Raw genomic sequence first — 25293 nt, forward strand, 5'->3', positions numbered from 1 at the left:
TAAAACTTTAAGATGACAGTTTAAATATTTAACAGTTATCATATTGAATAGGCTTCATGCCTTAGCCATAAAAAGATGATTATCTACAAAAACAAAAACAAAAAAAATATTTTTGAAATTTATGTTTTACATCATTTTCTCGGAAAGGAACTGATTCTTAGTCACAAACTCGAATTTCCTAATCCTTATAATTTTGCAACCCATGGGCCATGATGGTGCAAACCTTTGATATTTCAAACTTAGACCATTTGATCTAACAGAAAGCATAGTTTAAAATATCTAAGGTCTACGATATCGTGTTGCAAATATATCGGGATTGAAAAATCTTTTTTCCTTTCATGCTGAATTGTAAGTAGAAACTTTAAAGAAACTTTTAGGTAGCCTTAACTTGTTCAATTTCTAATATTTTTTTTTCAAAATGTACACAATGAAATTTTCTACAAAAAGTTTGTTTTTCTATTTTTAAATTAAAATTTTTTGGGGGGGCCTAACAAAATAAGTCTTAAATCGATTACTCCTACTTGGGAAACAACAATCTCAAACCTCTTGAAAAATGATATACACCTGTAAAAAAATCCCATTTGTTCATATTGCTCCTAAGATACAGGGTGTCCCAATAAACATGGGAATTCAGTAACCAACTCTATATCGTCTTTTCAAATAACTCTTTGGTTTAGTATAGTGATACCTACTGAGAAAGCTGTAATCTGTAAGAGTTTCGTCTGCTATGTTCACATTTTGTTTGTTCATGTTTTGACTGTATACGGTTGTACTTAGTATAACAAGAAAATTGCAGAATACAAACAGAGTAAACTTGACCGTCTTCACTGTTCATCTTGCGGAGACATTATAGACACATCTTTACAGCCATTTACCGTTTTCATAAATTAAACTCTAGCAGACACAATAATATTATGGCTTTTGAAATTAGGTATTACAATGCTAATTCAGTACAAAGACGATATCGAATTCGTCACTGAATTCCCATGTTTTTTGGGACACCCTCTATCACATTTTAAACTTGCAAAACCTTTGGAAGGATTGAAGTTATACAAAGTATATGTCAACAGACCTAATATCAAGTTTGTGCTACCAATGTACTGCGCAATTAATTGATATTCAAAATCTTGTTTTTCAATAAATTTAATGAGTCATATCTCATAAAAGATTAAAGTGTCAAATGTAAAACCAAAAAACATGACAGCTAGCTGTCATCAACTGCCAAGCCTCCGATTTAGCGTGATGGTATATCAGCAGGATATACTCAGGGGCGTAATAGAGCATTTTGTGAAGGGGGGGGGGCACTTTCTCCCCCACTAGGCAACATTGTGCCCCCCCCTAAAAACCCCTTTTAAAAAAAAATATTGATACCTTTTTTAACTATGTAAACTATTCGATCATACGCACACTTCCATATACACTCACTTCCATATACACTCACTTCCATATACACACACTTCCATATACACACACTTCCATATACACCCCCTTCCATATACACACACTTCCATATACACACACTTCCATATACACACACTTCCATTACACACACTTCCATATACACACACTTCCATATACACACACTTCCATATACACACACTTCCATATAACAAATTATTTATGCAATTTTCCTAAGTGGACTCATCAGACACTTCTTCACTGTGGTGTAAGGGTGAAAAATAGAGATGGAAACCTTTTTTTAAAAATATCATATTTTCATAGAAACGATACATATTGTATAATTATAAATATTGATATCAAAGATATATTTACACTGATGGCAGTATGGATTAAAGCTTTTTATTTAAATGAAACTTTTTTAGTTAAGGGTAACAAGTGATAATCTATATATAAGTCTGGGTGTTTGTTTGTTTGTCTGAACGTTTGTGTCCAATGAATGTCAAAACGGCTGAACCGATCGGGCCAAAATTTTGTGTGGGACCTCACATGACCCCAGGAAAAGTTTCTTAATTATGGATGCTCAAAATTAGAAAAATTCGTTTTTGATTTTTGTCAAAAAGTCACTTTTGCTTGCAGAGAAACCATAATTGAAAATAATCAGTTTTCTAAATCTAATTTATTGATATCTACAATCCATACTTGATCTTACTTATTGAGTAAAAAAAGAAGTTTAGCTGACACTATTTCTTGTTCAAATAACTGATAATCAATTTTCATACAAGAAAACTTATACTTTGTTCATGTAAATTTGATAATTTGATAAACTGAAACATTGAACCTAAAAGAACATCTAAAGAAGATCTTCTGGTTCAACTTTTTTCATCCCACCTTCAAAATGAACAAAAAATAATATTATTCTTATTAGGGACAGACAAATTTTGGTGATATTGCCCATTTAAAATTTGATTGTATTAAATTTTACTCCTCAATAAAAATATGAGAAAAAATGACTAAATATCCTTTGGATCTTCTTTACAGGTTGAGGTGTCACACAAAAAATATAATAATAATGTTTAAAAAAATGTTACGATTGTCTTCTAATACACAATTTATGAAAAAGGGGTTTCGAGGACCCTTATATTAATAAAATGAGGGGTATGCCAGATTTACAATGGTACTCTTTAAACCTTAATATGAACAATCATGTAGAAAATAACGTCGCTATTAGCTATATATACACTTTGCTTGTCTGTTTGTCTGTCTGTGTCCAATAAGCTTCAAAACGGGCCCAAACTTGTTGTGGGACCTCGGGTAATCCTAAAATTAGATTTTTGAAAATTTTGAAAATCCACGAATTTTTTTTTTTGATCTGCGAAGTTTTTGTTTTACAATGTATAAAAAAGAGAAAATGTTCACAATTGAAATAGAAGAAAAGTCTAGTAGCTGTAAAAGTCTAGTAGCTGTAAAAGTCTAGTAGCTGTAAAAGTCTAGTAGCTGTAAAAGTCTAGTAGCTGTAAAAGTCTAGTAGCTGTAAAAGTCTAGTAGCTGTAAAAGTCTATTAGCTGTAAAAGTCTAGTAGCTGTAAAAGTCTAGTAGCTGTAAAAGTTTAGTAGTTGTAAAAGTCTAGTAGCTGTAAAAGTGTATAATTTTATATTTTTTACCAATGTTTCTAAATTAAAAATCCAAAAGTCATTTTTGCAGAGAAAGCACTAATGAAAATAAACGGATTTAAAAATGATAAATATGGATATCAATTTTTACTTAATCAGACAAAGGGTACCGTTGTGAATCGGGAAGGTCACTTGAAATTACGGTTACAGTCCCTTTAAACTTTATCAAGAAGCTAGATAAGTATAAAACATATTATATGAAAGAAAGTGATGAAAATATTGATCTGAAAATAAACAAAAAGTAAATTCAATCCTTCCGATAATCAACTACAGGGTTACCAACACAAAATAAGACTGTAAAGACGACCCAAAACTTTAAAATATGACGTTTTGAAGCTTAATTTATGGTTCCTGTATTCAATTGAGTATTTGGATAGGTTACTAAATGGTTAAAAAAATAAATATGCCAGTTTAAGCCTACAGAAACGCTCAATGCAAGAAAATGGACTAAACAAATTCTGCACAATCGTCTCTGAAGTCGCATTCTTTGCGGGTAACCCTGTATGTTGATTTTGCAAAGAATAAAGATAGCTAAACAAATAAAAAAAACTGATAATTACGTTAGCAAACAAAATTTAAGTGTACAAAATCGATGCAAATTTTCACTAAGGAGAGTAATATAATTGCGTACAGAATTAGAAAACGGTGTAATAGGAAGGACATTATAGAAATCTGATGTTGTCAAAAAGCAAATAGTTTTACAAGCAACTTATTAAATCAGCCATTCGGTGAAATGGGTCTGAGTACACTGCACAATAACTGTGTCTCATGTTCATTGGACTTTAAAGTTATAACTTTAGTCTAAAAGTCGTCTTCCTAAAAATCCAGAGTTCTCTTGTTCTCAATGTATAAATACAAAAGTGTGGCTTCCATAAATTAATCTGAATTTTTTAGCGAATGTAATCGGGTAAAAATGTTCTTCTGTGAGTCCTAAAAGTGTTTTCTATGAGCCCTAAAAGTGTTCTCTATGAGTCCTAAAAGTGTTTTCTATGAGCCCTAAAAGTGTTCTCTATGAGTCCTAAAAGTGTTTTCTATGAGCCCTAAAAGTATTCTCTGAGTCCTAAAAGTGTTTTCTATGAGCCCTAAAAGTGTTCTCTATGAGTCCTAAAAGTGTTTTCTATGAGCCCTAAAAGTATTCTCTATGAGTCCTAAGAATTTTCTGTATGAGTCCTAAAAGTGTTTTCTATGAGCCCTAAAAGTGTTCTCTATGAGTCCTAAAAGTGTTCTCTATGAGTCCTAAAAATGTTCTCTATGAGTACTAAAAATGTTCTCTATGAGTCCTAAAAATGTTCTCTATGAGTCCTAAAAATGTTCTCTATGAGTCCTAAAAGAGTTCTCTATGAGTCCTAAAAGTGTTTTCTATGAATCCTAAAAATGTTCTCTATGAGTCCTAAAAATGTTCTCTATGAGTCCTAAAAATGTTCTCTATGAGTCATAAAAAATGTTCTCTATGAGTCCTAAAAGTGTTCTCTATGAGTCCTAAAAGTGTTCTCTATGAGTCCTAAAAATGTTCTCTATGAGTCCTAAAAATGTTCTCTATGAGTCCTAAAAATGTTCTCTATGAGTCCTAAAAATGTTCTCTATAAGTCCTAAAAATGTTCTATATAAGTCCTAAAAATGTTCTCTACGAGTCCTAAAAATGTTCTCTATGAGCCCTAAAAATGTTCTCTATGAGTCCTAAAAAAAGTGTTAATTCTGTTAATTTCATCAATTGTCTTTGAAGCATGAATGCGCAAATTTCTTATAGTGAAACCACAGTTAAGATTTATTGCTGGAAAAATAAGGAGTTTTCTTTAATCTATGATCAGACAAAGGTTTAAGCGGTACCATTGTAAATCGGACATGCCGCTGTCCTATCTACATAATACTTTTTTTAATTAGATGGAGCAAACCTCATGTCTCAACCCCATCTCTTCATGGTCTCCTCAGCCTGAGGAAACATTTAAAATCTGGAATCATTGTGTTGGAATTGCAGGTAGATATATGATAATGATGATAATGATGATAATGATGATAATGATGATAATGATGATAATGATGATAATGATGATAATGATGATAATGATGATAATGATGATAATGATGGAATAGTATAATTCATTTTTATTCTACTCCTATGATAACATCAATAATAATGATACATTTATTGCTTCTAGTAGTCTAATTAACGAGTGTATAATAGGAGAGAAAGTATGTCTTCTTTGGTTCCAGGATCCGACACTACTGATTTGCGGATTTCATAATCCTCGTTTGGGGATTTCTTCCTCTACAATGCTAACTATAATTTTTATCTAGGCTAGCAATATGATTAAGATCAGCAGTTCTATTGCTGATGTTCTTGTGACACAAGGAGACCTTACCAGGGACACAGCTAATAGGCTGGTCAACCTATACTGTCTTAAACACAGGTAAATAGAATATAATAGGCTGGTTGCTGTCTTAAAAACAGTATAAAGGATACAATAGGCTGGTTACTGTCTTAAACACAGGTATATGGGATAAAATAGACTGGTTACTGTCTTAAACACAGGTATATAGAATACAATAGGCTGGTTGCTGTCTTAAACACAGTATAAAGGATACAATAGGCTGGTTACTGTCTTAAACACAGGTATATGGGATACAATAGGCTGGTTTCTGTCTTAAACACAGGTATATGGGATAAAATAAACTGGTTACTGTCTTAAACACAGGTATAAAAGATACAATAGACTGGTTACTGTCTCAAACACAGGTATATAGGATACAATAGACTGGTTGCTGTCTTAAACATATGTATATAGGATACAATAGGCTGGTTACTGTCTTAAACACAGGTATATAGGATACAATAGGCTGGTTACTGTCTTAAACACAGGTATATAGGATACAATAGGCTGGTTACTGTCTTAAACACAGGTATATGGAATACAACAGGCTGGTTACTGTCTTAAACACAGGAATAAAGGATACAATAGGCTGGTTACTGTCTTAAACACAGGTATATAGGATACAGGTTAATAGTTTGGTTAATATTAATCGTTTGTTTGTTTAGACATCAGTTTGAAGGACCAAGAAAGATTGATACTGGGCTTACAACTGTTATTAAGGAAACTTTTCAATCAAATCAAAAAGCATTTTTATGGAATTAGAAAAACTAAATCTTTTTTGTAAAAAAAGGAGAGATTAGTAGGACCTGTCAGTAATATTTCTGTTATTAAGATATTAAACTTTTATTCACTAAAAATCTTCATTTGAATGGCCGGTTCAAAACCTTAATATGATTAGTTAATTGATTGATTGGTTTGGGACAGGACCTGCTGACTCAGAAGCTAGACAAGGGGAGCACAGCGACGAGCAGGGTCGCCAGCCCAGAAACCAGGAGTAGACGGGGCAGTGTAGCACCTTACCGAGATATACAGGATACAGAGAGGTAGGATACAGGATATACAGGATACAGAGAGGTAGGATACAGGATATACAGGATACAGAGAGGTAGGATACAGGATATATAGGATACAGAGAGGTAGGATACATGATATACAGGATACAGAGAGCTAGGATACAGGATATACAGGATAGAGAGAGCTAGGATACAGGATATACAGGATACAGAGAGCTAAAATACAGGATATACAGGATACAGAGAGCTAGGATATAGGATATACAGGATACAGAGAGCTAGGATGCATGATATACAGGATACAGCCAGGTAGGATACAGGATATACAGGATACAGAGAGGTGGTAGGATACAGGATATACAGGATACAGAGAGGTAGGATACAGGATATACAGGATACAGAGAGGTAGGATACAGGATATACAGGATACAGAGAGCTAGGACGGAGGATATAAAGGATACAGAGAGCTAGGATACAGAGAGCTAGAATACAGGATATACTGGATACAGGATATACAGGATACAGAGAGCTAGGATATAGGATATACAGGATACAGAGAGCTAGGATACATGATATACTGGAAACAGACAGGTAGGATACAGGATATACAGGATACAGAGATGTAGGATACAGGATATACAGGATGCAGAGAGGTAGGATACAGAATATACAGGATACAGAGAGCTAGGATACAGGATATACAGGATACAGACAGGTAGGATACAGGATAAACAGGACACAGACAGGTAGGATATAGGATATACAGGATACAGAGAGGTAGGATACAGGCTATACAGGATACAGAGAGCTAGGATACAGGATATACAGGATAGAGAGAGCTAGGATACATGATATACAGGATACAGAGAGCTAGAATACAGGATATACAGGATACAGGATATACAGGATACAAAGAGCTAAAATACAGGATATACAGGATACAGGATATACAGGATACAGAGAGCTAGGATACAGGATATACAGGATACAGGACATACAGGATACAGAGAGCTAGGATACAGAATATACAGGATACAGAGAGCTAGGATACAGGATATACAGGATACAGGATATACAGGATACAGAGAGCTAGGATATAGGATATACAGGATACAGAGAGCTAGGATACAGGTACAGGATATACAGGATACAGGATATACAGGATACAGGATATACAGGATACAGGATATACAGGATACAGAGAGCTAGAATACAGGATATATAGGATACAGGATATACAGGATACAGAGAGCTAGGATACAGGATATACAGGATACAGAGAGCTAAGATAGAGCATATACAGGATACAGGATATACAGGATACAGAGAGCTAGAATACAGGATATATAGGATACAGGATATACAGGATACAGAGAGCCAGAATACAGGATATATAGGATACAGGATATACAGGAACAGAGAGCTAGGATACAGGATATACAGGATACATAAAGGTAGGATACAGGAATAGGAAATGTGAAATTATGTGAAATTGGATGAGAATTTTAGTTCGAGATAACAAGTCGTCTTTATATTAAATCTATTGTTCAAACATTATAGAATTTTTATTTATGTATTTATTTTTATTTAGTTTACAGGTTGAAGAGTTAAGTAAAGATGATTCCAACGGAAAGGAAGGGTTAATAGTTTTTTTATTTTGAAGAAAAACTGAGAAACTTTGTTTAGGCCGCAGAAACTTTGGTTTTCTAATTACTATATCCTCGCAACATAATACCTTTCAAACTATGAATTTTGTCATATTAAATAGTCTTAAGTTTGAAATATCAAAGTTTTACACCTTCAGGTTGCACATATATAGCGATTAGAAAATCAGTGATTGTGGTAAAAACTCAGTTACTTTCACGGACTAGAAACGAAGATGATTACCCTTCTCAAACTCTAATTTTCCAATTCTAATGTCAAACCCTTGCAATTTGATGTCGTAGAACTTTGATATTTTTTTTAACTATTCTGCTCCAATGAGACCAATAAAACTAAGGATTAAGCCAGGGTACATTTAAGCAAACTCGTGTTCATTTGATGTTGTCAAAAATCAAATAGTTTTAACAGAAGCTATAGAACCCTAGATACATTAGAATAGATTGCTTTTGCAGACTGTAAAGCTTAAAATTGTACAACCCCTTGTACATCATGAACTCGTCATTTAAAAAGGTCAATGAATACGCTTTACTTCTCAGGGTCAATTTGTAGAAAAAAAAATAACTTAACAGTCTAGTCATTCTGAATTGTGTAAGTTACTGGTCCTCTATACAAAACAAAACACCCCATTCATTTGATCAAAAATTGGGTAAAACAGACGTCTTCTTATTCCTAAATTTTATGGTTCCGCTCTAAAGATAAAATATCCAGTGTCTAAAATAACAAAAGTTAACACCTGCAGGTAGCAAAGATATAGGGAGTAGAAAGCTAGAGTTTGAGGGGAGTAATTAAGTTTTTTATTTAAAAATAAAAAAAAATCAAACTAAACTATCCCGATACCAGGTTAATCAACCATTTCTAAAGAAGCTGCCAGCAGATGCAGAAGCAGCAGTTTTATTGGTTGGCAGAGTAGCTTTTCTGGATAAACCGATCAGCGTCTTTATCCGACTAGCTGCTCCTGTTGTACTCGGGGATCTCCCAGAGGTTGATATTCCGACCAGGTAGATATATTAAGTTGACATTCCGACCAGGTAGATCAACTAGGTTGATATTCCGACCAGATAGATAAACTCGGTTGCTATTCCGACCAGGTAAATAAACTAGGTTGATATTCCGACCAGGTAGATATACTAGGTTGACATTTCGACCAGGTAGATATACTAGGTTGATAATCTGACCAAGTAGATATACTAGGTTGACATTCCGACCAGGTAGATATACTAGGTTCATATTCCGACCAGGTAGATATAAGTGGTTGTTATTCCGACCAGGTAGATATAAGTGGTTGATATTCCGACCGGGTAGATATACTAGGTTGACATTCCAACCAGGTAGATATACTAGGTTGATATTCCGACTAGGTAGATATAAGTGGCTGATATTCCGACCGGGTAGATATAATTATGTTAGGTACTTTCCCAAAGGCATTTTCCCAAGTCTGTCCTAACCGCAGCTCTCGGCCCATAGCCTGTTCTAATCTCAGCGTTCAGCCCCTAGCCTGTATTAGCAGTAGCACTCAGTCAGTCCCCTCAGAAGGCCTAAGCTAACCTTTGGGAAGTTACCCCTCGGGAATTACACATTTGGGTTTGGGAAGTCGCCCTTGTGAAAATGCCTTTTGGAAGTTATCTAACACGATATAAGATGTTGATACAGTGGTAAATATAATAAAGCGGAAGAAGTGTCGTCTATGTTCAATCTGTTGTCAGGTTGGTAAAGATTTTTATTTGTAACTGCTTGAATGTATTTATCTCCAATGATACGGGGTTGCCCACAAAAGATGAGATTGTATAGATTTAATTTAACCTCGAAGTCATCAAATTTAAAGAGTTTCGGGCTGTATTTACAGTCTCATCCTTTGTGGGTTACCCTGTGTTCATCGCTCATGCTCAGAATTGCAAACTCTCTAGTTGATCCTATGTTGGAAACCCTGTATTTAAAGGACCGATCTAATTTTATTTTTCTCCAGGTACCTGTATATGCTGGTGGGACCCACTAAGGATGGAGAGAAAGAAATGAGCGAGATCGGACGAGGATTGGGAAGCGCTTTTTCAGACAGAGCGTTTGCCCAGGTTAGATTTTGTTTAAATTAATTATTAAATTATTGTTTCTTGAATGACTTGTGAATACGGAATTTGTCTTTAACGCGTAGGTTCAAGGGACCCTCTATGCAAAGAGGGTCCCTTGAACAGTACCCTTGAAACCTTAATCTGATCAATAACGTGGAAGATATTGTCGTTCTTCTGACTTGAAAAGTGTATAATTCTAACAGTTTCTCCATTGTTTCTGCAGCAAGGAATATGGAAGCTTATAGTAAATCACGTAAAAAGACATTTTTGCAATGTAGAAACCTCAGATAAAGTGATTAAGTTGTGCCACAAACTCAATTTTTCTAATTCTTATATCTTTGCAACCCGAAAAACTTAAAAAATTTTAAAATTGTTGCCGCTCTAGATGATTATATATGAATCTGTACATAGAATCTGTCTGAATCTGATTCATCAGCTGATATTGTTGCCGCTCTAGATGATTATATATATCTGTATCTAGAATCTGTCTGAATCTGATTCATCAACTGATATTGTTTCCGCTCTAGATGATTATATTGATTCTATTAAAACTTTACCCAGGTAAGTATCTATAGTTACACGATTATCCAGTTATCAATTAAAATATGAACTCATCAAGTTGTCTAGTTATCAAGTAATTCATTTAGTTATCAAGTTGTCTAGTTATCAAATAATTCATTTAGTTATCAAGTTGTCTAGTTATCAAATAATTCATTTTGTTATAGAGTTTATCAAGTAAATTTTAAACTTAATTAGTGTTAAAAAATATCTTTGTGGAAATAAGTTTTAAGAAAGGAATTGAGTCTTAACCACAAACTCTGATTTTCTATTTCCTGAATCTTTGCAACCCAATGTCGAACATCTTAAATATTTTAAACTATGAATACTGTTTAATTAAAAATCTTTTACCATGAGGTTGTAAAAAGAATAGGGATTATTATATTTGAGTTTGTGACAATTGACTCAGCTGTTTTCAAAATGAACCATGAGACTTTCTAGCATATTAAAAAAAACAAATCCGAAATTTATCTCAAATAGTCGGAGAAACGTTTAGACAAGAGTTTGAGCTTCGTTGCAGGTGCTTTTTGTTTTCTTCTAAATACTCTTTAAAAACAAGGTTACAGACTAGTTTAAAATTCTTGAACAATCTACTTAATTTGAACCCTATTGTAGGGACTGGAAACCAAACCACTACATTGATCCTCCCGAGGGTGAGAATGAGAAGGAAAAAGAACTCTTGGAAGATGAAGAAGATGTTATTGATGACGATCGGAGAAACAGAGAATCATCAGGACTCGTTCGAACCGGTCGTCTCTTCGGCGGACTACTTAACGATATTAAACGGAAATATCCTCATTATTGGTCAGATTTCAAGGACGGTTTTCATCCACAATGCATCTCGTCCTTTCTTTTCCTCTACTTTGCCTGCCTTGCTCCGATTGTAGCGTTCGGAGCTTTGCTTGGAGAAGCTACGGGGCAAAGGATTGCAACTATTGAAGGACTGGTTGCAGGACTTATCTCCGGAGTCCTGTTCTCCCTGTTTGCCGGTCAACCCTTGAACCTGCTCGGATCAACGGGTCCAGTTTATGTATTTGAAAAGATCTTGTACAAGATGTGCACGGATCAAGAATGGGATTATCTCTCTCTCCGATTATGGATCGGGATCTGGGTTGCGATTATGCTATTGCTCCTGGTCGCGTTTGACGCGAGTGCGTATGTTTGCTACATCACGCGATTCACCGAGGAGCTATTTGCAACACTGGTCGCGTTTATTTTCATAATGAGCGCGTTTCAAAAAACCTACGAGATCAAGGAAAGTGTTCATGACCTAGCCTGCAACTGCTTACCTCCTGGGACGAATATTACTCACGAAGTAGAGTTCAATCTCTCCATGTACATCCAGGAGCCTGTGTATAACCTGAGCAAGGATGATTGTATCCGTGAGTATGGTGTACCACATGGTCCTGGTTGTGAGCATGGAACTGATGTATTCCTCATGTCAGTTCTGCTTTTCTTCGGAGCTTTCTTTATCAGCATCACGCTCAAGCAGTTTAGGTAATATTTGTAAACAGTCTTTTAATTTTAGCTGATTTTTTTTCGACGTTTTTCTTGATTTAAATCTGAGTTACAATTTTTCTAAACGACCACAGTCCACAAAAATCTGAAATGTTTTTTTTTCATATTTTAAAATATTTTATTTTGCGTTTGTTACATTGTTAAAAAAATAGTATCAAAAAGAAAAATTTATCAAAATATGGTCAAGTGATTTTTGGATTTATACTTCAGAGAGATTGAAGGAAATTTTCATAATTTAACACTTTTCAAGATAGAATAGTGAATATATATTGTTTAAGGGAAACCGTTGTGAATAAGACATTCCAATGAATGGAAACCTGAAGTTCCAATAATCATATATTTAGATTTACTGGATATTTCCCGAGTTGGGTTCGGAACTTTCTCTCCGACTTCGCAGTTATAATTGGTATCCTATCCATGACTGGACTGGACTACTTCTCCGGAGTCCCTACTCCTAAACTCACAGTCCCCAGGTACATGGAGCAAAGGAATTAAGTCTTTGCCACAAACTCTAAATTTATAATCCCTTTTATTTTTTCAACCCGATGGTGTAGACATTTGATATTTCAAACTACCAGGCTTCAAGGATATAGTGATTAGAAAAATTGAGTTACAGACTCAATTCTATTACGAGACAAAACAAATACAAACATGATTACATACAAAGTATGAGAGTTGAGTCACGTGAATTTAACGGTTCTGTCAATATTCTAGAAAGCTGTGACTTTCGATCACAATTTCTCCTATTAAACATAATTTTCAGCCTTTTTTACAAATTACTTTTTTGCCGGCATATACGTTTTGAATAAACAGTATTAAACAAACAAATCCGTAAGTTTAAATATTGTTAAAATCTAAACCAAAACGCATATGATTTCAAATAGAAGAAGCCGAACGCCTCTAACTCTGGTTAGTCCGGGGTGGAGTGGCAACTGTACGGAGTTAATACTGTCTGTTGCACTTTATTCAGTATTCTCTGCAAGTGCAAACTTACTTTTTCTTCGCCACTTCATTTAACACTTTAGTTTCAGTAGAAGCAAATATTTCCATTTACTGATAGCGCCGATTGAAGGATTCATAACTCTAATTAGATAATGAGATAGATAGAAAGATAGATGTTACCGCCATACTATTTCTATTGGTTCAGAATAGACAACAAACTGAACCCTGATTGGATCAGGCGCTAATGGACTTGGTATACAGGAGTGTTAATAACGTTTTAAATGATGATATTCAAGGTAGAAGACTTTATTTAACCTTGAGATCGTCATATTTTGATAAAATTATTGCTTGTATATATTTGAAAATGCACATAATATCACAATTTTTGGAATTAGGAATAAAACTAACTACCGTTCAAAAATCTTTATTTGGACCAGAATTACCGAAACTTTAATTTGAAAAGTAGTCATAGAAATATTGCAAGAAAACTCGAGGCAAAATTTTGTGAGTTTTGTAATTTTTTTTTACTTTTTATGAAAGATCATATTTATGAAATCTACGAAAAAAAAATTGTTCTGGCAACCCACGATTTTACTTTTTTTACTAGAAGCCGAATTCAAAGAATTTAAATCGCATCGCTGAACCACATTTGAGACACGGCTCAAATTCTTTGAATTTGGCCTCTGAATATATTAATTATTCCTAAATTAAAACTTCAAAAATTGTAATTTTATGTGAACAAATAGGTGAACACTCCCATAAAATATATTTTTCTGAAACTTTGCACTGTTCATTTAGTGAATTTAAACCAACCTGGGAGGGTAGAAGCTGGCTGGTGACCCACGCCCTCATGTTCCCCGACCACCTACTCGCGAACCCCTGGTGGGTAGACGTGTTTCTCGCCCCCGTCTTCGCTATCCTCGCCACCATCCTCATCTTCATGGATCAGCAGATCACAGCGGTTATTGTCAACAGGAAGGAATACAAGTAAGAAGAATTAGCAACATTTTTAAACAATTCTTTTTTTTGAAAGGTTTAAAAAAAAAATTTCAAAGTTATTTTAATAGTATTGCAGTATTCTAATATTTCCCACTTTGGGATTCTTGAGGCCCCGTGACCCTCCTTGCCTTGGGGGGGGGGGAGGGCGGGGATCCCAGGACCCCGAAAATCCCAAGTGTGAAACAGCACCCCAACATTTATTTTTGATATTTTCAAAATAATTGGTATTTGAAATAGTCTGTACATCCTTCTTATCTGCTCATATCGGTTAGAAATAAAAAACTTTAAAAATTGGCTTCGAGTGTGTTTTGCTCCCCACTTTACCTAAAGGTTTGCCCACAAGGAATGAGAGTTATTCATTTATTCATTTTCGTTGCCATATCATCAACTCATTTAAAAACTGTATATAAAGACAGACGACTAAATTCACTCTTCAGTTTATTATTAAAGAGTTTCAGGTCGTCAAAAAAATGTCATCCTTAAAATCAATGAAAATTTTCATGTAATATTCCAAAAATACTTGTCCCTTTTCGACATCATGGTTGGATAAAAACAAACCATCAAAAAGAAAAAAAAATAATTGTTAAACAATTCCACAAAGGATGAGCCTTCTGACATAAATCTATTGAGTCCTTTTTCAGACATCCTTGCAAGGTAATAAGGCAAGGAAAGTTAATTACTGTTGCGTATTCTCATATATATATATTGAAACCAGTTCTCTCTGGGCTGTTATGTAAACAAGAATAGATGCATCAGTTTTTCTCTAGCATCCGACGAGGAGAAAAGCATTTAATTTTGATAATTCACATAAATGTATTCCTTTGACCAGAATATCTAATTGTTATTTTATGTGAAAGATGGATAACATGTCAGGTGTCTTGTGTTTACTTTACAGCCCAGAGACAGTACATTGCAGTACAAAAGATGCGTACACCCGTGTAATAACTATCTTTTCTTTATAATTCTTTGCATCCATGCTTCAATTGGAAAATAAATTTATTTCCTGATCGAATCAATGAATGGAGTGTCATATAGGTCTCAAATGATTTCTAAAAAGTGCTCTACAATTCTGCACTATCAGCTCATATATATTGAAGCGGTAAGGACTTATTTTTCATCTGATCGTCATATTTATATAGGGTCATTTTTTTAATCTCATTCTTTGTTTGAATTCCAATATATCCCTATTATCCATATATATCCTTATATTCCTATATATTGCCATATTTCCCTATATATCCCTATATCCCTATATATCCCTATATAAAGCTATATATTCCTATATATCCCTACTTATCCCTAGCTATATATCCCTTTTTAACCCTATATATCCCTACATATCCATATATATACCTATATATCCTTATATATTCCTTTATATATCCCTATATATCCCTATAAATTCCTTTATATCCCTATATATCCCTATATATCCCTATTATCCCTATATATCCCTATATATTCCTGTATATCCCTATATATCCCTAAATATCCCTATATATCCCTATATATACCTTTATATCCCTATATATCCCTAAATATCTCTATATATTCCTAAATATCCCTAAATATCCCTAAATATCCCTATATATCCCTATATATCCCTATATATCCCTGTATATCCCTACATATCCATATACATCCCTATATATCCCTATAAATTCCTTTATATATCCCTATATATCCCTATATATCCCTAAATATCCCTATATATCCCTATATATTCCTATATATCCCTATATATCCCTATATATCCCTATATATCCCTATATATCCATATATATCCCTATATATCCCTATATATCCCTATATCCCTATATATCCCTATATATCCCTAAATATCCCTATATATCCCTATATATTCCTATATATCCCTATATATCCCTATATATCCCTATATATCCCTATATATCCATATATATCCCTATATATCCCTATATATCCCTATATATCCCTATATATCCCTGTATATCCCTATATATCCCTATATATTCCTATATATCCCTATATTTAGGTTGGTTAAGGGATGTGGATATCATCTTGATCTACTAGTTCTAGCTGGTATCCATATATATCCCTATATATCCCTATATATCCCTGTATATCCCTATATATCCCTATATATTCCTATATATCCCTATTTTTAGGTTGGTTAAGGGATGTGGATATCATCTTGATCTACTAGTTCTAGCTGGTATCATTGTAGTATCCTCCGTGTTCGGCCTTCCTTGGTTCATTGCTAACACTATACCATCCATCAATCATATGCAGTCATTGACTAAGGTAAGAAATTAAATAGTTTCTTTAAATTGGACTATTTATCTCACTAACTCACTTATACTGTTGGAACATATATTTTAAACTGGAATTTTTATCTCACTAACTCACTTATACTGTTGGAACTTATATTTTAAACTGGAATTTTTATCTCACTAAATCACTTATACTGTTGGAACTTATATTTTAAACTGGACTTTTTATCTCACTAACTCACTCATACTGTTGGAACTTATATTTTAAATTGGACTTTTTAACTCACCAACTCACTTATACTGTTTGATCTTATATTTTAAACTGGACTTTTTATCTCACTAACTCACTTATACTGTTTGATCTTATATTTTAAATTGGACTTTTTATCTCACTAACTCACTTATACTGTTGGAACTTATATTTTAAACTGGACTTTTTATCTCACTAACTCACTTATACTGTTGGACCTTATATTTTAAACTTGACTTTTTATCTCACAAACTCACTTATACTGTTGGAACTTATATTTTAAATTGGACTTTTTACCTCACTAACTCACTTATACTGTTGGATCTTATATTTTAAACTTGACTTTTTATCTCACTAACTCACTTATACTGTTGGACCTTGTATTTTAAACTGGACTTTTTATCTCACTAACTCACTCATACTGTTGGAACTTATTTTTCAAAAACTTTAAAGCACCTGTTTTTTAACCTTGAGTTTTTGAGGAGTAGTTTTCTAAATTTTCATCGAGTTTTGCTCAAGAGTTTGGATTGAGATATCACTCAAAGCCAATTAATTAAAAGCTCTGCCTGATCAAGTATGAATTGAATATCCATGTGCATTGTGCAATGCATATGTCCACTGCAGGGAAAAAATTAAATTAAATACTTTTCAAGCTAGATGATTATTATGATCAGATACAGGTTTAAATTGTAAATCGGTCAAGCCCCTCTTTAAAATGATCCCTACAGTCCCTTTAATTAGGAGAGTGAGACAAAGATACCTGGAGAAAAGCCCAGGTTCCTCGGTATCCGGGAGCAAAGAGTAACCAACCTGCTGATTGCAATCCTGACTGGATTATCTGTATTCATGACACCCATCCTCGCTCTTCTACCCATGCCGGTCCTATACGGAGTCTTTCTCTTCATGGGGGTCATGTCACTCAGAGGTAATATTAAAGTTAAATAATTTTAAAAAATTCTTCACAAAGGTCGGCGTTTATATCAATACAACGAAGACGGATGTTCTTTACATGTTTTTATAACAAGCTTAGAATCATTTTGTTTATAAGCCAGCGAAGAATCAAAAGACCTATGTTTTCTAGATCATTTGTTCAGGACTACCCCTGTTCGATAGAATTCTTTTGTTCCTCATCTCAGCGAACTATCAACCGAACTATGTTTATCTAAATCATTTGTTTAGGACTGCAACTATGCGACAGAATCCTTCTGTTTCTAATCCAATAGAACTATCAAGCGAACTTAGATTTATCTCAACCATTTGTTTAGGACTGCAACTCTTCGATAGAATTCTATTGTTCCTCATTCCAGCGAAGTATCAACCGAACTATGTTTATCTCAAATATGTTCCACTCTCTAGGGTTCATCTCTTCACTGTAATTCAGGTAAGACCAGGGTTTATTTAGTGTTTCAGAAAACTTTAAGATTGGATACACTAGTAAGAGAAAGATTGTAATGCAAGGAAAGTTATTTTAGAGGTGTACGCATCTTTTGTACTGCATTGTACTTTCTCTGGGCGGTAATGTAAACACAAGACGGATGTCGAAGCCTGACATGGGATCCATACCCCCCCCCCAGCGGGAATAGGGTTAACCTCCTCGGATACTAATCGAACACTGATGCATCTATTCTTGTTTACAAATTACGCCCAGAGAGAACTGGTTTCAATATGTACGCAGAGTATACGCAACTGCAATTAACTTTCCTCTCATTACAACCTTTTAAGTAAGCGTTTATATAAATGCAATGATGACTAATTTCTATTTAACTTTGGTTTTTATCATTTATTCAAAACAGAAAAAAAAACATATCAATAGACTTAGTTTTTCTCCATACAGTCAACTTTTCTAATCTAGCTTTGCAGCCTGATGATGCACAACTTTGATATTTTAAACTTAAATCATTTGATCTAAAGGAGTTTATAGTTTAAGATATCTAAGGTCTACGACACTAAGCTGCAAAGATATAGCTATTAGAAAATCAGAGTTTGTGGCAAACCTCTGCAGTTCCATTTCCTCATTATTTTATTGATATAAACGCCAACAATTGTTAACATCTGAGCAAAATTCTTTTTAACTCAGGCATTCATTCTTTAAAACTTTTTGAATCACGTTTTCAGCGCAGTGGGTCTGTTCACACTGCACAATAGGTGCATGTCTCGTGTTCATTGAAATATTTTAAGACGCAGTTTGAGTCTAAAAGTCGTCTTCCTGTTCCAGAGATTTTGGTTCTCACTGTCCAAATTATAAAACTATTGTGTACAGTTGTTGAGTTTGGCTGGATTATGGATGATCAAGTCCTACCCCTCCACCTCCATCGCCTTCCCCGTCATGCTCGTCGTCATCTGCGTCATCAGGAAGTTCGTGGAGTGCGTCTTCTCACATCAGGTAAATATATATTTATATATATATATATAAATTTATAAATAAACTAGTAATCTCTGTTTGTTTGTTTGTTTGTATGTTTGTCCGATCATAAAAAAGAACCTTTTGCTCAACTGATCTGCCTGAATGGAGGAACTCATACAGAGTCAAGGAAATGTTCTTAAAAGCTTAGTACGTTTAAAATGTCTAAGTTGAGTTTGCCGATTTCTATTCCAGGAAAAGCGAACCAAAAACAAAATCTTCCTAAAGGGACTGTAGAGGAAAAATTAAAGGGGGTATATAGGTTGAAACCTGAGTATTTCAGGAGTTGATCAAGACCTATTTGAGTTCTATCTGATGTTCCTGTCTCGAGAAATTGATATTAAATTTTGTCAAAATTATACAAAAAGCTATATATATCAGATTTGCTGAATATGATCTGTTTAAAACTTAGATTATTATACCAAATCCATACAATCCCTTTTCTAGGATTATTATACCAAATCCATACAATCCCTTTTCTAGGATTATTATGCCAAATCCATACAATCCCTTTTCTAGGAACTGCGAGCTCTGGATGATCTTCTCCCTGAGACGGGTCGAGGGAGCAGGAAACTAGGATACAAAATCAATCCCTTCAAGGTGAAAAATTTTTGGTTTCTTTTAAAATTTGTTTTCTAAAAGCATGTCAGAAAAATTTAGAAACTTCTTATTTTTATTTTTTTTCAAAAGTTAACATGCGAATTTGGACAGTTTAAAGAGGTATTTGACAAAATTCTAATGATTTAAAGGGACTGTTAGCTTTATTTCAAGTTACCCTCCATGCAAAGATGGCAATGTCGGATTATCAACAGAGGCACTTACAGTCCCTTTAAAATGTGAATATTAACATTGACATTAACCTATTCTGTTTACAGTTCCTTTAAAATGTTAATATTAACATTGACAATAACCTATTCTGTTTACAGTCCCTTTAAAATGTAAATATTAACATTGACAATAACCTATTCTGTTTGTTTTGAAACTTCATGAAGAAACAAATTTCAAGAACTGAATTAGGTCAACCCAGACCAAAATATATTTTTATAAAATGTGGAATACCTATTTTTTTTACTCTGTGAGGTTTGGACAAAGAGAATAGAATATATATTAGAGTGGAATTTAGACAATCCCTCGATATGAATTTTTTCAGTCCCTTTCAGCCTGAAAGAGATTTCAAAGTGTACAAATCATGTAAATGTTCACAAATTATATGCAGTAGAGTACATTAATACAGTATGTCCCCTAGACTATCCATTTCAATTTCGAATTTTTAAAGCTGTTAAATAAACTTTAGAAAATGAATTAGGTGAATAAAAAACATCATTTGATTTATAGTTATAACGGAAAATCATCGTTTGTAAAGTGAAAGGCTTAGAGTCTATGTGAAATGATCATTTGTCAATTATGAAACCAGCCTATTTCATAATTTGGTTTCCTTTTAATATTAATTTTAGATTTTCTATAAAATGATGTTCCAGGGCCCAAAAGGTTATACAGCATAAATATGTGAAGTACATCTGCAGAATGGAAACAGTACAACAAAATGGCCGTTTTTCACTTTTTTTCTAGTAAATTCCACTCTAATATATATTCTATTATTTTTGGGTTTGGAGGAACATCAACACCGAATTTTAAAATGACCAATTCGTTTAGGAGTCCCCTGCAAGTGAGGATGAGGTTGAAGGATTAAACAAGGAAACCAACTCGGAAATTATGAGGTAATTAACCGTGTAAGGTATTTTACCCAATGCCTTCCCCAGAGTGCCAAATTGTTATTTATTTTTCTTGATTTTTGGTTTAAATACTTCATGCTTAACAAAAACAACAATAAAAAGGAATTGAGTCTTTCCCACAAACTCAGATTTTCTAATCCCAATATCTTTACAAACCAATGTAGTAGATCTTATAATTTCAAACTTTGAATTCTGTTAGACCAAATAATCTAAGTTTGAAATATTAAAGGTTAACACCATCAGGTTGCAAAGATATAGGGATAAGATTTTGTGGCCAAGGCTCAATTTCTTCAATGTTAAAAAACTTATAATAACCTGTTGCTTCTACTGTTGTTCATATTCTGAGAATTCCAAGCTTATTTATTATTTTATGAATTTAACAAGAGCATTCAAAAACTGTATAACACCGATAACTCCTGTAAATTTAAAGTATCTAAAGCAGGCTGTACGGTACACGTGTAGACCATACAAGACAAGACGGGACAGTACAGTACAGTGCAGTACAGTACAGTGCAGTACAGTACAGTACAGAAATCCATTGCAGTAAATTATTTAAAATGCTACGCACTAGAAACTTAATAAATTGGTAAATAAAGCAATGTTAAAAAATGTCGTCTTTGTGAATCGTTTAAAACCTGTTTTTGTAGAGATACCGGAGTAAAGCGAAGACAGCTGAACCTAGCCCGAGCAGAACTACTTGAACAAGAACTAGATGAACTCATCAACATCGCCAGGTTGAACATTTTTTCATTTCCAAAATAGAAAAATAACTTTTTTATCTTAAAGTGACCGGCCTCCATTTAAATTTTCCATCTGAAAATTCAACATTTTTTACTGTGGTTGCTCTTTAAAATTAAATATCGGATTTTTGCAGCAGATTTAAACAAAGGAATTGACCAAATTTTACACATTTTAAGATTGAAAAAAACGACTAAAGTTTCCTTTTTATTTTGATGATGAAGATGTAAACAGTACTTTTGTGAATATAGCATGCAGTTATATAATGGGGGGATCACCCAAATTTTACTTTAAAGGGAGTGTTCCCGAAAAATGAAAGGCTGATGTCGGATTGAATTTTACTTCTATATGTTGAGTTTATAAAGAGGAAATGGTTAAAAACGTATTTTAACGTCCATACAAATTCACAGATTTGCATTATTCCACTCAGATCGTAAATTATTTAATTAAATTTAAAATTAATCATTTATATAATACAACCTCAAGGGCAGCTGTAGTACATTTGAATTTCCCAGCCGGGTCAACCTTTCCTGGCCCAGTTTATACTGTATTGCCCGGACATAGGGTAAATAAAGCAGACACTCAATAGGACTAGCCGGTGCAACAAGGTTGACGCGGTCTGAATTTAGGTTGAATTTACTTTTACTGAAAGATCAGAGGTGCGTGACCTATAATCATCAAATTCAATTTGATGCATTCGTAAACAGTTGAGAATTTTTTTAAGAATAAGGTCCAAAATTCATCTTCTTTCAGAGACCCTTGAAGTTTGTCAATTGGCTTAAATTGATCTAATTTGTTTGCAGATCGAACTCTCTCTCTTCATGTTTCAGTTTTCATCTATAGAATTGAAAAAACTCAAGGATACTAAGGCCAAGGATTGTCAAACGAAAATTCTGGTTTTTTAACTTTTTTTATGAAGCTTATATACTTAATCCAAAGATTGTTAAACTAAAATTAGAATTTTTTATTTTTTTATGAAATTTAATTTTTGTCTAATTTTGAAAACAAAAAGTTTTTTTCGACCTTGAACAATTTCAAAGCAAAATTATCTATATAAATATAAATTAGTAATCTCTGTCTTTTTGTTTGATATCTGTCGGATTATGTCCGATCATAACTCTTAAACCCCCTGACCGATTTGCCTCAAATTTTGATAGGGGAACTCGGAATAACCAAAGGAATGTTTTTAGTTTAGTTTTAATAATTTGAATTAAGTGGGTTGGCTTTTAAAGCGAAAGTTTCCCGAGATAATATCAAATATTTGAATCCAAAATGTTTAGAATTCGGAAGCAGAAAGAGGTGAAAAGTCCGAAAAGTCCACGAGCTGTTGTAAACAATTCTAATCCAGACAAAAGGTAAAACATTCTTAATCATAAATGAAACAATTATAATAATTATAATATTTTTTAAAGGTTACTTTTTTACCTGAAGTTCGAAGAAGACGACATTTATACTCCTCTTCATCTTTCACCGGTCAACATGGCGACATTCAAGAAATGTCTAGCACAAAAGTTCTCCATTTTGGAAAATGTTAAGGTTTGCTCATCTCAAAGCGGAATTGGATGTCAACAAATTCTAAACCAGTTTTTACATGAATAAAAATACTGCAAAACTAGAGTAAAATTATACCTAGATGTGCTTCTATATAAATACTGAATAGTTTTGTTCAAAATAAAAGTTTAGTTTGGTTTGGCAAATATTATTTGTAGAATCTTTCCTGTTTTCGGATAGTTTTTACTTTAAGGATATCTACTCGATATAAAGCAAAATTTAGCAATACTTATTTCGACTAAACTTAATTAAATGAATTCAGAAACAATATGATGGTTTAAAAAAGTTTCAGAAAACCATTTGCAATCATCGCGAACAAAAAGTTTCATAAAATATTTAACTTTATTATGTTCATAGGATGTTTTAAAAAATATTTTTTTTAAATTATCAATATAATTCACCAAAACCATACTGCCTGCCGTCCTTCAGGGAAATTTTCATCTTTCTAAATATTCATGGGAAATATTTGACTCCTTTTTTCCTGTAGTTTTTTGGGCCTGACTGTAAATTTTCATTTTTAGATGGAACATATTCTGAGAAGAAATGCCAAGGGGTTAATATTTCCATTGGACGACTATCTTCTGGATATACAGGCAGACCATCAAGTTTTCATTCTTTCCGTTAAACAAGGTGATTTTTAGATTTTTATTCTTTCCTTTAAACAAGGTCATTTTTAGATTTTTATTCTTTCCGTTAAACACGGTGATTATTAGAATTTTATTCTTTCCGTTAGACAAGGTGATTTTTAGATTTTTATTCTTTCCGTTAAACAAGGTCATTTTTAGATTTTTATTCTTTCCGTTAAACACGATGATTTTTAGATTTTTATTCTTTCCGTTAAACAAGGTGATTTTTAGATTTTTATTGTTTCCGTTAAACACGGTGATTATTAGTGGTTTATTCTTACCGTTAAACAAGGTCATTTTTAGATTTTTATTCTATCCGCTTAACAAGGTGATTTTTTTATCTTCATTCTTTCTGTTCTTATTTTTTCACCGTAAATGAGTAAACGCAAAAAAAAACATTTTAATTATAAAAATCTAACTTATTTTAGGTGAAAATGGCGGAATTGTTGTGACTCTGTCGGAGCAAAATTTAGGATAAAAGATGAGAAACCCGAAGAAAGTTGAGAAATCGAGCTTTGATCTGAAATTTGTACATTGCATAGTTTTGATAAAAATATTTTTTTAAAAAGAACTTCTTAAAAATAATGAATTTAATGTGCACAGTTAAAAAATGTATAATAACTTACAGTTTTATGTTTTGTATGTTATACTTTTTTAAAAAAATTATTATATTTGTTTTTTATTATCCTATTTTTTAATTATTTTCAGGCATTTTTATCGATCCTGCATATGATTACGTAACAATGATATTGATTACTGATATTTTTTAATCACATATATTTTGTAAATAAATGAAAATAAATTGATGATCGAAACTTTTTCGTTTACTTTGCTAAAGTAGTGTCTAAAAAATATATAATTATCAGATTCATTTGATAAAAAAAATTGAAAAAATGATCTAGGTCATTGACCTTAACATTTTTTATTCTCATTTATATATTATTTTTTCCAACAATTGATGTCTTTTTTGTGTTTTATCATATTAGGTCTTCGCTGGAATACATTTATATGAAACTTTAATATGTATAATTATACCGCAGAATCTCTGCAGCTAGTTCTCTTCAAGGAATATATATATCAAGGAACCAGGATAGTTCCCTTCAAGGAATATAAATCAAGGAACCAGGATAGTTCACTTCAAGGAATATATATCAAGGAACCAGGATAGTTCCCTTCAAGGAATATATATCAAGGAACCAGGATAGTTCCCTTCAAGGAATATATATCAAGGCACCAGGATAGTTTCCTTCAAGGAATATATAACAAGGAACCAGGATAGTTCCCTTCAAGGAATATATATCAAGGAACCAGGATAGTTCCCTTTAAGGAATATATATCAAGGAACAAGGATAGTTCGCTTCAAGAAATATATCAGGAACAAGAACCCTAATGGTGAACATGATAGTGACCTTAATGGTGAACCTAATTGTGATCTTAATGGTGACCCCAATGAGTCTTGAATTCTCAAAATTTAGTCTTTTTTGATGAATTTTCGCAACTTTTTCGCTGAAATTTTGCAGTTGTTTGTAAAAATTCTTTTATTTCAC

General features: G+C 33.2%; 1 protein-coding gene across 1 annotated transcript; it reads left to right on the forward strand.

Moving 5' to 3' along the window:
• The first annotated feature begins 4907 nt into the window (after positions 1–4907).
• On the forward strand, positions 4908–24226 carry LOC111708323 (sodium-driven chloride bicarbonate exchanger). The gene is made up of 22 exons (XM_023481657.1): positions 4908–5046; positions 5367–5479; positions 6106–6160; positions 6365–6483; positions 8045–8087; positions 8956–9113; positions 10079–10181; positions 10660–10739; positions 11352–12233; positions 12599–12727; positions 13995–14183; positions 16343–16478; positions 17439–17622; positions 17963–18078; positions 18958–19080; positions 19618–19698; positions 20752–20816; positions 21479–21565; positions 22850–22924; positions 22982–23105; positions 23642–23750; positions 24175–24226. The coding sequence occupies exons 2-22, from the start codon at positions 5376–5378 to the stop codon at positions 24222–24224; spliced, it is 3012 nt and encodes a 1003-aa protein (XP_023337425.1). The 5' UTR covers positions 4908–5046; positions 5367–5375; the 3' UTR covers positions 24225–24226.
• The last annotated feature ends 1067 nt before the right edge of the window (positions 24227–25293 follow it).

The sequence above is a fragment of the Eurytemora carolleeae genome, unplaced genomic scaffold, assembly GCF_000591075.1.
Source record: "Eurytemora carolleeae unplaced genomic scaffold, Eaff_2.0 scaffold865, whole genome shotgun sequence".
Classification (NCBI taxonomy): Eukaryota; Metazoa; Arthropoda; class Copepoda; order Calanoida; family Temoridae; genus Eurytemora; species Eurytemora carolleeae.

Bases quoted from the DNA above. Each gene is read 5' to 3' on its own strand.
- LOC111708323 (XM_023481657.1), top strand. From the start codon at position 5,376: ATGATTAAGATCAGCAGTTCTATTGCTGATGTTCTTGTGACACAAGGA. The intron at 8,088-8,955 runs GAAGGGTTAATA...TCCCGATACCAG, and splicing joins AAGATGATTCCAACGGAAAG to GTTAATCAACCATTTCTAAA. The intron at 19,699-20,751 runs GTGAAAAATTTT...CAATTCGTTTAG, and splicing joins ACAAAATCAATCCCTTCAAG to GAGTCCCCTGCAAGTGAGGA.